This window comes from Lissotriton helveticus, chromosome 3_1 (genome assembly GCF_964261635.1).
Source record: "Lissotriton helveticus chromosome 3_1, aLisHel1.1, whole genome shotgun sequence".
In the NCBI taxonomy this organism is placed as follows: Eukaryota; Metazoa; Chordata; class Amphibia; order Caudata; family Salamandridae; genus Lissotriton; species Lissotriton helveticus.
Genome location: NC_136061.1, coordinates 1,841,886,805 through 1,841,900,890, shown reverse-complemented (window position 1 = coordinate 1,841,900,890; position 14,086 = coordinate 1,841,886,805). Strand labels below are relative to the sequence as shown.

At 46.0% G+C, this 14,086-nt stretch overlaps 2 protein-coding genes and 1 pseudogene across 9 annotated transcripts in view; 2 read left to right on the top strand and 1 right to left on the bottom strand.

The window, feature by feature from the left end:
• The window catches only part of LOC144823886 (uncharacterized), a 1,846,314-nt gene that overhangs the window by 1,716,322 nt on the left and 115,906 nt on the right, over positions 1-14,086 (bottom strand). For 6 of the 8 annotated variants that reach the window (XM_078682777.1, XM_078682776.1, XM_078682774.1 and 3 more), the window contains 2 exons: positions 11,813-11,978; positions 11,664-11,734 (listed from right to left, as the gene is read on the bottom strand). The exons of 1 other annotated variant lie outside the window; for it this stretch is intronic. The gene's annotated coding sequence lies outside the window, so the exon portion shown is untranslated. The remainder of the gene's footprint in view (positions 1-11,663; positions 11,735-11,812; positions 11,979-14,086) is intronic. One more of the 8 variants, XM_078682778.1, reaches the window with a different exon arrangement.
• The window catches only part of LOC144823884 (mucin-5B-like), a 946,734-nt gene that overhangs the window by 912,627 nt on the left and 20,021 nt on the right, over positions 1-14,086 (top strand). Inside the window, exon 41 of the mRNA XM_078682773.1 lies at positions 12,304-12,427. Within this exon, the coding sequence (XP_078538899.1) occupies positions 12,304-12,427 (124 nt within the window). The remainder of the gene's footprint in view (positions 1-12,303; positions 12,428-14,086) is intronic.
• Positions 4,360-5,705, top strand: LOC144823885 (aspartate aminotransferase, cytoplasmic pseudogene; annotated as a pseudogene).

The following is a 14,086-nucleotide window of genomic DNA, read 5'->3' as shown; positions in this document are numbered from 1 at the left end:
CGAACAAAGAAAAACCAAAGGGGATGATGGACGGAGCGTTGACAATACAAACACTCACCCCCAGTCAGCTGATCTGTGTTTAATCCATCATCGTTCTTTAGCTCACTCCGCCACCCCAGTTCAGACATGGCCACATGCAAATCAGTCTGACCCTGTGCCTCATGGGAACAGTCCAGCCCGAACTACCAAGCCATGTCTTCCCTGGACCGGAATCAAGCTTCCCAGGACCGGTTTCTGGCATTACAGCCGTCTTCAGCCGGGCTTTCTTGAATCCAGTGGCAAAGTGAGCAAGGGACTCACCTCTGAGCATACCCTGCCAACTTAGGGCGAACAAAGAAAAACCAAAGGGGATGATGGATGGAGCGTTGAGAATACAAACACTCACCCCCAGTCAGCTGATCTGGGTTTAATCCATCACCGTTCTTTAGCTCACTCCGCCACCCCAGTTCAGACATGGCCATATGCAAATCAGTCTGACCCTGTGCCTCATGGGAACAGTCCAGCCCGAACTACCAAGCCATGTCTTCCCTGGACCGGAATCAAGCTTCCCAGGACCGGTTTCTGGCATTACAGCCGTCTTCAGCCGGGCTTGCTTGAATCCAGTGGCAAAGTGAGCAAGGGACTCACGTCTGAGCATACCCTGCCAACTTAGGGCGAACAAAGAAAAACCAAAGGGGATGATGGACGGAGCGTTGACAATACAAACACTCACCCCCAGTCAGCTGATCTGGGTTTAATCCATCACTGTTCTTTAGCTCACTCCGCCACCCCAGTTCAGACATGGCCATATGCAAATCAGTCTGACCCTGTGCCTTATGGGAACAGTCCAGCCCGAACTACCAAGCCATGTCTTCCCTGGACCGGAATCAAGCTTCCCAGGACCGGTTTCTGGCATTACAGCCGTCTTCAGCCGGGCTTGCTTGAATCCAGTGGTAAAGTGAGCATTGGACTCACGTCTGAGCATACTCTGCCAACTTAGGGCGAACAAAGAAAAACCAAAGGGGATGATGGACGGAGCGTTAACAATACAAACACTCATCCCCAGTCAGCTGATCTGGGTTTAATCCATCACCGTTCTTTAGCTCACTCCGCCACCCCAGTTCAGACATGGCCATATGCGAATCAGTCTGACCCTGTGCCTCATGGAAACAGTCCAGCCCGAACTACCAAGCCATGTCTTCCCTGGACCGGAATCAAGCTTCCCAGGACCGGTTTCTGGCATTACAGCCGTCTTCAGCCGGGCTTGCTTGAATCCAGTGGCCAAGTGAGCAAGGGACTCACGTCTGAGCATACCCTGCCAACTTAGGGCGAACAAAGAAAAACCAAAGGGGATGATGGACCGAGCGTTGACAATACAAACACTCCCCCCAGTCAGCTGATCTGGGTTTAATCCATCACTGTTCTTTAGCTCACTCCGCCACACCAGTTCAGACATGGCCATATGCAAATCAGTCTGACCCTGTGCCTCATGGGAACAGTCCAGCCCGAACTACCAAGCCATGTCTTCCCTGGACCGGAATCAAGCTTCCCAGGACCGGTTTCTGGCATTACAGCCGTCTTCAGCCAGGCTTGCTTGAATCCAGTGGCAAAGTGAGCAAGGGACTCACGTCTGAGCATACCCTGCCAACTTAGGGCGAACAAAGAAAAACCAAAGGGGATGATGAACAGAGCGTTGACAATACAAACACTCACCCCCAGTCAGCTGATCTGGGTTTAATCCATCACCGTTCTTTAGCTCACTCCGCCACCCCAGTTCAGACATGGCCATATGCAAATCAGTCTGACCCTGTGCCTCATGGGAACAGTCCAGCCCGAACTACCAAGCCATGTCTTCCCTGGACCGGAATCAAGCTTCCCAGGACCGGTTTCTGGCATTACAGCCGTCTTCAGCCGGGCGTGCTTGAATCCAGTGGCAAAGTGAGCAAGGGACTCACGTCTGAGCATACCCTGCCAACTTAGGGCGAACAAAGAAAAACCAAAGGGGATGATGGACGGAGCGTTGACAATACAAACACTCACCCCCAGTCAGCTGATCTGGGTTTAATCCATCACCTTTCTTTAGCTCACTCCGCCACCCCAGTTCAGACATGGCCATATGCAAATAAGTCTGACCCTGTGCCTCATGGGAACAGTCCAGCCCGAACTACCAAGCCATGTCTTCCCTGGACCGGAATCAAGCTTCCCAGGACCGGTTTCTGGCATTACAGCCGTCTTCAGCCGGGCTTTCTTGAATCCAGTGGCAAAGTGAGCAAGGGACTCACGTCTGCGCATACCCTGCCAACTTAGGGCGAACAAAGAAAAACCAAAGGGGATGATGGACGGAGCGTTGACAATACAAACACTCACCCCCAGTCAGCTGATCTGGGTTTAATCCATCACCGTTCTTTAGCTCACTCCGCCACCCCAGTTCAGACATGGCCATATGCAAATCAGTCTGACCCTGTGCCTCATGGAAACAGTCCAGCCCGACGGTGATGGAATAAACCCAGATCAGTTGACTGGGGGTGAGTGTTTGTATTGTCAACGCTCCATCCATCACCACCTTGGGTTTTTCTTTGCATAGTAGTGGGGTCCCAGCCTGTCAGGTGGATATCCAGTCTGGATAGTGCCAGTCTTGATACTTAGTCCACAATCATGAATACTAGAATTTAGGGAGAATAGGTCAGAAGATCAGTCTGGACAGAAGATGGTAGCCGGGGTGACTAAAGCGGGGATAATTGTCAGTCAATGTCCCCCAGGGGTGACCTTATGTGTAATGCATCTTGGAGAAATCGTGAGCTGGATCTGGACAATTATATTTGAAGTGAATGTGTGACTTGTCAGATGGGAGGTACATGCTGTGAAATCCACTAAGCCTGATAACGATTGCATTGTCAACAAACTTTAAAAACAAAAGGTTGGCCAAATGAAATTAAATGAATGGAATGAAAAGAGTATTTGTAAAGCGCGGTAGCTACCCTAAGGCGCTCCGGACAGGCGTGCGAATGATCAACTGGTTGTTAATCTGATTTTTTAAAAAGCAGGATTTTAAGCTGTATTCGAAAGGAGAGTAGGTTGGGCTCTATTCGCAGATGGAGGGGAAGAGAGTTCCAAAGTTTGGTCGAGTTATAGGAGAACGAGCGACCCCCACATCTGGCTCTCTTTATCCTGGGTACTTCAACAAGATAGGAAGTGGAAGATCTGAGCTGCCTGTTCGGGAGGTAGGGGTGATCAGTGAATGATTGATGCTGGCTCCTGTTTTCCAGAAGGCTCGATTGATGATACATAGGGGTTTAAACTGGATTCTTTCCCTGATGGGAAGCCAGTGGAGATTCTTTAGACCAGTTTTGACAGGGGGTTGGCGGGGGATCTGGAGCAAGGTTCGTGCTGCACAATTTTGAATCACCTGGAGCTTACGCTGGGTGATCTGTGGGGACCTTAGGTAGAGGGCATTTCCAAAGTCCGTACGCGATGGAATTAGACCCTGGATCATGATCTGCCTAGCGTGAAAGGGTAGTAGGGGGAGAATTTTCCGGGTGAGCCTAAGTAGAACGAAACAGATGGCTGAGAGTTTGGTTGCTTGGCAGTTAAAGTTGAAGGCCTTGTCCAGCCAGATGCCTAGGCTCTTCATTGAGTCTTTAGGTGTGGGGGCGGGTCCTAGGCAGGAAGGCCAAAGGGGATTCATATTGGGAGCATCACATATGTGTTTTCTCTGTTCATTTTGAGACAGGAGGATGTCATCCATGCGTCAACTGCTTCTTAGCAGTCTCTCAGGTGGTTGGGTGCGGTGTGGGATTGATTGAGAGCTACCACTAGTTGAGAATCCTCCGCATAAGAAATGATTTTTAGCCCAAAGGGGCGGATGATCTCAGCTAGGGGGGGAATGTATATATTAAAGAGTGTTGGGCTCAGAGAGGATCCCTGCGGTACTCAGCAACCAAGAGGCTTGCTGGGAGAAGTGGTTTCGCCCTCGAAGACCTAGAAGGAGCGGTCTGATAGAAAGGACTCGAATCACATCAATGCTTTTCCTGAGACTCCTAGGCCGGCCAGTCGATGCAGTAAGATGTTGTGGTTGACCGTATCGAAAGATATTTTGACCAGGCTTAACTTCACCAGGCCCACCTCTTGACCGTAGAAGCCCTTCAACAGGCCACCGGCTAGAATGATGCTTGCTTCCTCAACCATTTGTCATATTGTACCCTCTTCAAATAGTTTTGCGCCCATCTCACAGGACCAGCCGCCAATGCCACCACTTTTGGCCCTAATAATATACAGTATATAGGTGCCTTGCTGGAGAACGGGATTGGTCCTCGACCACCCTTCCCTGAGCTGGTGAAGGTGAGAGTCTCCTTCTCCTGCAGGACAGCTGTCACCCGCACAGACTTTCAATGGCTGCCTCGTCCATCTTCTGCATCGTGCCCCAGGCGGTGCCCGTTGCTGTTTTCAAACTCACAGCTGATTTCAGAGATGACAGTGACCCGCGCAAGGTCAATCTAGGAGTGGGAGCCTACCAGACAAATGACTGCCAGCCCTGGGTCCTCCCTGTAGTGAAGAAGGCAGAACAGAGAATTGCCAACGATGCTTCTTTGAATCACGAGTATCTGCCTATCCTTGGACTTCCGGAATTCAGAGACAGTGCCTCCAGAATTGCCCTGGGAGAGGAAAGCCCTGCAATCAAAGACAACAGGGTGGGAGGCGTCCAGTCATTGGGAGGCACTGGAGCGTTACGCATTGGTGCTGAATTCCTAAGGCGCTGGTACAATGGGAACAACGACACATCTACACCTATTTATATCTCTGGCCCATCCTGGGAAAACCATAATGCTGTGTTTATGGATGCTGGTTTCAAGGACATAAGGACGTACCGCTACTGGGATGCTGCCAATCGAGGTCTGGATCTTCAGGGCCTGCTGCAGGATATGGAGGATGCTCCTGAGTATTCCATTTTTGTACTTCATGCCTGTGCACACAATCCAACTGGAACGGACCCAAAACCAGATGAGTGGAAGCAGATTTCAGAGGTCATGAAGCGGAAATACCTTTTTCCATTCTTTGATTCGGCCTATCAAGGCTTTGCCTCAGGGAACCTAGATAAGGATGCCTGGGCAGTGCGTTACTTCGTCTCTCAGGGACTTGAGCTGTTCTGCGCGCAATCCTTCTCCAAGAATTTTGGATTATACAATGAGCGAGTTGGGAACCTGACCATTGTAGGAAAGGACTCTGACAATGTTAACCGTGTCCTTTCTCAGTTGGAAAAAATTGTCCACACCACTTGGTCAAACCCTCCATCACAAGGAGCTCAAATTGTGGCCATCACTCTAACCAACCCCGAGCTGTTTGCTGAGTGGAAGGATAATGTGAAGACCATGGCAGACAGAGTGTTACTCATGAGAGCAGAGTTGAAGTCCCGGTTGGAGGCGCTTAAGACACCAGGGACCTGAAATCATATTGTTGAACAGATCGTGATGTTCAGCTATACAGGCCTGAATCCAAAGCAAGTTGAATACCTCATCAAAGAGAAACTCATCTATCTAATGGCCAGTGGACGAATTAACATGTGCGGGCTTACCACAAAAAACCTGGACTATGTGGCGACATCCATCCATGAAGCTGCCACCAAGATACAATGAAAGATGCATAGTTAATTTGTACTATACTCCCTATGGAAGTATGCTCCTCAATGGGCATAATAATTGTGTGTAACGTGGCTTTAAGCAAATTGTACGTAGAACACTTTATCTGGGATTTAAATGTTTGTTCCCGAAGAGCTGCAGTCGCAGAACAAATCAGTAGCTTCCAAGAGAATCATCATTTTAACACAAAATTTAAAGAAAATTAGGGATGAGTAGGTCTGTTCATAATTATTGCCTTATATTTTAATATGGCTATGGGTCATCACAAGGTGGTGTCCCTTGTTAGTCAAATACCCTTATTCTCTGTTTACAAAAGACCCTGCTTAGAGATCATGTGGGGAGACCTCTGAAGAATGTCTTCAGGGACCAAAGCTAGAGCATGTGCATTGATGTATACCAAAAACTCTGTATGGAGGTAGAATAAAAAAGCTTTTTACTATGCTTTTCCATCCCATTCGAAAAGATAAAGTCGGTCCCTAGTTTACTGGCGTCCTGCTGCACAATATAAGTATCATACCTGTTGTTAATGGCGAGGACTTGGTGTCCTTGCATTTGTGTGGTTTGATTTCATACAAGTAACTGTTAAGAGAATACTACATACGCCTTGCAAAAATCCTTATCTGTTCTGTACTTGACTTCTGTTTATTTTAAAAGAAAAAAGCAAAACCTACACCAAAATGTTACCTGCGCAGTGCAAAATGTTGTTCTTGGTGTAAGTGAGCATTTTGCTACTTGGTAACTCTCAAAACCCTTTTTCATTGGACCCTGTGGAGACGGCCAATGATTTTTGCCAAGCATCCCATGCCGGGGTTAACAGTATGTTTATATGATTCAAAATGAATATGGTTGTCCATGAATGATTGACCCATTTATATGTTTAAGCTGAGGAGCAGGGAGTTCCAAGTACATATAAAGATAACGCCAAGCAGCTTAGTTTTTGGATTTGCTGGATCGTCGGAAAAAGGGACTTGATGCACACCAACAAGCAGAAACACACCGGGCCCAAAATCAAAAAAACAAAACAAAAAAACAATAATAATATACAGTATAAGATGAGAATGGGTTGGCGAGGCCCAGGGCAGGCCCAACATACCTGTCTGCCATTAGTGATAGCTGTCTTTGGAGAGGACCCTGGAAGCAGCTCAGCTAAGTCATTAATGATAGCCTTTTAGAATGTGGTGGAACCAGTGAGTAAGAGGGCCAACTAAGACTGGTGTAAAATCATTGAACGTTATGCAGTCATTTGTCTGCAAGAGACATGGTTGACTGACCCTGTATCCATTGACTCATATGCCATTTATTTTACACTAGCAATCCGAGGTGCTGTGGGCAGGTTCAAAGGAGGTCTTATCAACTTTATCTTCCTGATATGCCCTGCCCAGATTACATGGTCGAGTCTTGGATCTGCGAACTATAAGTTCATTGTATTACAGTGTCTAATGATGCAATTGCTACTGATAAAAATCTGCAATCGTTTTTTTAACTAACCAAGGTGCAATTGGACAGGTCATTGCATGGGGACATTGATAACTGCAAACTGCATTAGAGGAAGAAGAGGCATCTATGTGATGGCACTCCTGCGGTATTTTAACATGAAGCTCTGCTAGTTTTCTCCAACCAATGCTTTAGGGCCAATGGACGGTGCAGGTAACTCTATTACAGATTTTGCTCATAATCCACTTGGTGATGAATTTAATCTGGTATTGATTAAATGTATCCTAGTTTTTGCCTTTGCCTCTTGGACCTGAATCATTGTCACATCTTCTACCTTTATCTGGTGGGTCAGTTTTAGCCACATTAATTTTATATTATTTTCAGAGAATCTGAGGAACTGGGCACTGGTCTAAACGTGATTCTCCTCTTAGTGACCATAGGTTCTTGGCCTTATCAAGTCTTGTTTTTTTTTGCCAAGATGCACATTAAGAATAGCCCACTCCCATCATCCTTTTCTAAGAACAAAGGATTCTAAGGTGGAACATAATTCTTTGTTATCGACAATGCTTGACTTTTCACTCTCTGGTTTTCTGATATGTTTAGACGAAAACTTGAAACTGGGGATGGCCCTCAGCTGCTCAATAGTTTTGATACAATATTGAATACAGCACGTGACTTACGGTAAATCCTAATTATTTTGAAAATATTCAGGAATCTAGCCTTGACACAGTGATTCCTCCTGAGGCCTGGCCTCATTTTGCACACCTCTAATCTGACCCTTTTTCTAGGGATGCCCTTTCCCTGGCTGAGGCTGTTCCCAGCTTGTCCCGACTGTCTCTAGGTTCCCCTGTACCTATCCAGTCCTTGGTTATTTGATCTGTTGGCCTGGAGATTGAGCTGTGTGAGCTGTTATTAGCAGTAGCTAGCTGCCTCGGTGGGAAAGCTCCAGGCCTGGACGGAATTCCATCCAATCTTTTTAAGTCCAGTACACTGTTGTGGGTTTCACTTCTCAACACTGTCCTCAACACTGTTTTATCAACAGATCCACCAAAGGTTTGGTCCCATGCAAACATTATTCCTAGTTTTGAAAATGGCTCCAAAGGAGATCCGCAATGCTATTGCACCTAATCACTGATTATTTCAACTGTTAAGATAATGGGGAGAATACTGCTGGAGCGTCTAAGTCTTGGGCTTTTGAGCACAATGTGCTCTTTGAGCTTCAATTTGGTTTCCATCCAGGCTTGGGGACGGTTGAGCAGTCCCTAAAATATATATATTTTAATATGTACAAGTTATACCTGACATTTATGGACCCACGCTCTACTTTTGATTCTGTAAACAGATCCAATCTGTGGAGCATTATTTCAGACATGGGGTTAGGCCAGAATATCATTAAGTTTCAAAGAGAACTCCACATGAAGTAACTGCCAGTGTGAGGTACGGCTCTGTGGGAAGACAAATACAGCTTTTAACTTGGCCAGAGGTGGACACTAGGCCTGTGTCCTGGTCCCCTTCCTCTTCTCGCTATAGGTAAATGGTCTAGATGAACAACTCTTGAAGCTTGGTGTGGACTGTCCCCATATCAATTAATCAATAAATCAATCAATTAGTATTTGTAGAGCTCACACTGTCACCCAGGTGCATCTAGGCTCTGTGGTACCATGACTCAGTCGAAAAGCCAGGTCTTGAGCTTCTTTCTGAACACCATCAGGAAGGGAACTGTTTGGAGCGGTAGGACGTTCCAAGCCTTGGAGGTGATGAAGGAGAAGGAGCGGCCCCACTGTGGCTGCGGTAGATGGGTGGTGGGGTTTGCGAGGGCGAGTGAGATGGAGTGCAGGTTTCTTGCAGTTGGGTGGAAGATCAGTCGATGGTTGATGTGGGATTGTGTTGTTGGTTGTGTAGTGCTTTGTAGACATGCATGAGGATTTTGAACTGGCAACTCTTCTGGATGGGTAGCCAATCGAGGTCTCCTTTGTGGGGTGATGTGGGTCCATTTGGGATTGTCAAGGATGTGTCTGGCTGCAATGTTCTCTATGGTCTGGAATCTTTTGAGGTGTTGGGTGATGATTCCAGCATAGAGAGCCTTGCCATTCTCCAGGCGGTTGGTGATAAGAGCCTGCGTGGCTGTCTTTTTTATGTTGATAGTGATCCATCTGAAGATTCTGTGGAGCATGCGGAGGGTGCAGAAGTATGAGGAGGCGACTGCTTCGAGTTGTCATTTCATTGTTAGTTGGTTTTCCAGGATGATGCTGAGGTTATGTGCCTGGTCTGTCGGTGTGGACGTTGGTCCAAGTTTTTCAGGCCACCAGCTATAGTCCCATTCAGAGGAGTTCTTCCCGAAAATCCCTTCTGTTTTGTTGGAGTTGAGCTTGGGGCAGTTGTCTCTCATCCATTTGGTTTTGTCTGCCATGGCACTGTAGAATTTGGTTTTGGCTTTAGCGTGGTCCTCAGTGAGTGAGAGGATGAGTTGAGTGTCATCGGCGTTGGAGATTATGTTGAGGCTGTGGGATCTGATGACGTCCATGAAGGGGAGTCATGTAAATGTTGAAAGGGGTGGGACTGAGGGATAATCCTTGGAGTATGCTGCAGGTGATGTCCTCAGGAGCAGAGGAGTATGGAGGCAATAAAATGCTCTGTTTGCATCCTGAGAGGACAGAGTTGATCCATTGCAGGGCGTTTGGCTGTATGTCGCCAGTGAGGAGTTTGTCGATGAGGGTGTGGTGAGAGACAATGTCAAATGTAGTGGAGAGGTCAAGGAGGATCTGGGCCACAGTTTCTCCATGGTCAAGGAGAGATATGATATCTGTGGTGCTGATCAACGTGGTCTCTGTGCTGTGGTTGACATGGAATCCAGATTGTGAGGCAACGAGTAGTAGGTTGGGTTCCAGGTATTCGGTGAGCTGTTTGTTGATATAGGCAATCACAGCGTCCCTGCTCTAACCTACGCCAATCAAACAGTCTTAATAGCCAGTACGGAAATCTGTTTGCAGTGTTTGCTGGACTGATTTTGTAGCTCTGTGATGAGTATGGACCTGAGGGTTAATCTAGCTAAAACCCATGTTATAGTTTTTGGTTCCAGGAAGACGGAAGGTACTGTTTTCATTGTTAACAACAATAAAGTTATTACCCTTCCCATGTGTTTTTTAATCTTGGAATTCCTTTTGACAAGAACCTCACGTCGGACCCACCGAAAAGCAATAGAGCTGCAGGATTCTCAAAAGCCCTCAAAGCCGTCCTCAAGTTGGCTAGTAGACTAGGCATAAAGCCCATTAGGGAGTTCACTGCCATTTAATAAAGCCAAAGCTAAGGAATTGTTAGCTATGGGGCATGGGTTTGTGGCCTCAGTGACCAGGCAGGCTAGAAAGGATCGAGAATGGCTTTATTAAGAGGTTAGTTGCTGTTCCCAAATCAGCCAGCTCTTTTGTCTGCAATTCTGAGGTCGGTCTAGGGTTTATCAGTGATTTCATAAAGAATCAACCACTCCTCCTGTGGTTCAGGATATGAACAAGGTGCCAAACCACCTTTAACGGTGTGGTTCTCACTGACTGCCTGAAGCAGAATAATACTTAAAAATACCCTGGATCAGGCACATTCTTAACACCCGTTTTAGCTTGGCCTTGAAGATCTTTTTGGTCCCCTAGTAGCCTGCAGGCCAGTTTCCTAAGCTTCTAAAACACAAGTTTTTAGCCAAATGCACTGTCCAGGCGTTTGCTGAGATTTCCACAAGTAACAGTTTAGAGAAGTACTTAACATGGGTTAGCAATCAGTACCATAGATTCCGGCAAGTGAGACGTGGGGCCCGATTTAGATCTCGGTGGATAGGTTACTCCATAACAACTGTATTGGATATCCCTTCTGGCGAAATATAAATCCCTTAGGATATAATAGGAGTTATAATTCGGTTGAAGGGAAATCCGTCACCTTTGTGACAGAGTAACCCATACGCCAAGATCTAAATCAGGCCCTTAGATTGAGCACAGAGCACATTTTAGGTGCCTTCCCTGAGCAGGGTTCCTAATTTGCCCTTGTGCTAGCTATTCTGCACAAAGCACGTTACACTTTAAGTTTATCTGCTAATATTATACATTACTGTAAAAGCGGTATCTTCTACCTTTTGTAAAACAGGCTAATATCCGAAACAGTAGAGCTGCTTTTACTTTTCTGCGTTCATTGTCAGCTGTGAGGATGTTTCTCAACTGCTGTTTACATTCAACGTGCTATAAGACAGAGGGCATGTGTTGCAATCTAATGTTTTTGAATTTTTTTACTTGCATTTATTCTGAATGCTTTATGTCTTTTTAATGGTTTTATTATTCTTTTCATGACCATAAATTGATGAATATAAATTGTGGAGTGAGTGTTGATTATTAACCAAGCTAACTATGTTTAGCACCTTAAGAAATCATAAAAGATTGAGAAAAAAAGTAGTAAGGTTTGGAAGGTGTACCTTGCAGTTGCCAGGCAGCACCCTGATGCCAGTTTATAACTCAACAAGCTATAGTACAAGTATTGTAACTGGTGAATTCGGTATAACAAAGGAATCGCTTTAACAAAAACAGCAAACTACTGGGCTGTCTACATGAAATACCAATTAGTTGTAAGCCATTGAAGTCAAACCTGTGATTAGGCTGCACTCAGATCTCTCCAGCAAATGCCTTAAAAACAGAGTTATCCACCACTCTTGCACCCTGGAAAAAAGAGGATAAACTAAGATCTCCTCAGCAAGTGCCTTAGCCCCATGAGATATTTTAATTTCATTCACTCACTTAGTGCATATTATGGTTGGTATTTGCACCACGCCTCTGTCAGCCTCTGTTTATGTCATCCTCTTGTGTTGAATGTTCAACCGCTGCAGTCAACCATAGTGCTTTTTGAGGAGCATTTTCCCCACTCTCCCAAGCACAAATGCCTTTCTCTGCCACCAAGGTGCATCTAAAAAGGAATGGTTATTATGAAGATATTATTGTTTGTGCAAATGCCCGTTTTTTTATTAAATCTGGTACTTCTTGGGGATTCTCCTTAAATCTTTAAACATTCTTCATTCGGTTACTGCACCTCATATACTGTATTGTGCATCCCATTTGAAAATATGTACATAGCATGCATGACTGAAATTGATGATGTGCCATACATGTCATATAATTAGGACAACCCCAAATCCCAACCACAAGCGACTATAATGTAGAGTTCAACACGACATTGAAGTGAATGTAAATAGCAACTGTCTCAAGTATAACATATCCATGTTTTTTTGAAGGTATGTCGTCGTCACAGGGCTGCCGAATGACGAGGGAGATTATGAACATCACCAATGATGGCTGTGTTACTTTACAGCCAATTGAAGTCCGTTCCTGTGAAGGAGCCTGCTTCTCGAATTACAAGTAAGTAACTAACAACGTGAAAAGTGAAAATGCTTTATTTACCTGTAACAGAAGACAGCGTTTCTTGCTTCATCGACGTGGAGAGTTTCCTCACCAAACCCCCCCCCCCCTCCCAACGCCCCCCCCCCCCACTGATCACATACTCAAATACGGGACTTTAATCTGGGCTTGAAATACCTGTACTCAAAGGAGTCGAGTATGAGCAACGTTGCAAAGACTCTGTTGTGCAACTTCCCATCATTTTGTGTTACTGTTCTCCAGCATCACAAAGTGAAAAAAAGTTGTCAAAGTTACGAAAAAAGGGAGAAATTAATGTGTTGCCGCCGCTCTTCGCCATGGGAGAAAGGCGGTTATGCATGCACCGCATGTCTGTGAGGGTAGAAGAGCCACTTTATAAAAGTTAGCACTTTAGATTTTGGGGGAGTTTTCATTGCCAGCCCTAAGTGCTTCTGTGCAAATGACTCTCGCTTGGCTATAAAACTTTTTCTCTCGGTGCACAGCTATACCCACACATGGACCTCTTGCCTTATCCATACGCCCCACACTTTTTAAACAGGGCATCTTGCTGCAGGAAATCATTGCCTACAATGGGCTGTGGGGTGGGTGATAAATAAATGAGCTGGCTACCTCTTGAGGCTCGAAGTGCCGATAAGTATGCCTTTATCACCAACTAGCGGCCCGCCCCGACGTTGTCCGGGGATGAAATAAAATGTCTGCAATGGTTGTAATAGGCAAGGCAAATTTATTTCAAAACTTGCCTGTGTGTCCGCTCGGAAGCCCTTGTTCGGTACCGCTAAAGGTGAGCGTGTGCTCTTCTGTTTGTTGTCCTTGCCGCAATATGCGAACGTGTGTGTCCGCTCCAGCCGACGCCCCTATCGCCGCAAAATGCACGCACTCCCCAAACATGGCGCGGTGCACTTAGACGCCTAACATCGCGTCAACCGTATACTTAGACACCCCACATCGCGTCAACGGCAAACGCCACAACTCCTGCTTCTGAATGCTTCCAGCGTCGCCGCCGGCACACGCCCACAACAATGCCGAAGGGCACGCCCACTCGTGTTAGAACGCTAGTCCCAGAACGCTTATTGCAAGCTGTATAATACCACAGGCTTTTGCCAAATGCACACGCCCATCGCTGTATGCACCCACCCATCGCTTTACAGCAGAACACACACGCCCACAAAGGACTACTTTGTCCCAAACGTTCTTTTTCCCTTTTAATGTATATGTTGGACTGGAGTATAGCCTATGTTCATCTGCTGATACTCTCCTTTCCAACGCTGTATTGGGTGTTCCGGTTGGCGCTGTGGTTCCGGAGCTTACCCGCCTCAAAGGCATAATATTAGTATGGACAAGGCTTTTTAGACATGAACACTGAATTACTCATGAAAAGGCCATTTACTTGGCTTCCAAAATGACCCTAGTAGGAGGGTGCAAGAACTTAAAAAGCAAAGGCCCCTCTTGGTTTCAAACTTTTTAGTGTATAAAAAAACACCCCTGCATGAGTGCATTCTTGTGTAATGTATAATTTTTTTGTAACTCCTTTAAAATAGAAATATACATCTTTCTCACTCACACTGTTCTGAACTAGCCTGAAGAATCAGCGACTAGTTACTGACTGCTTTTGCCAATTCTAGTAAGATATTGCTCCCACTA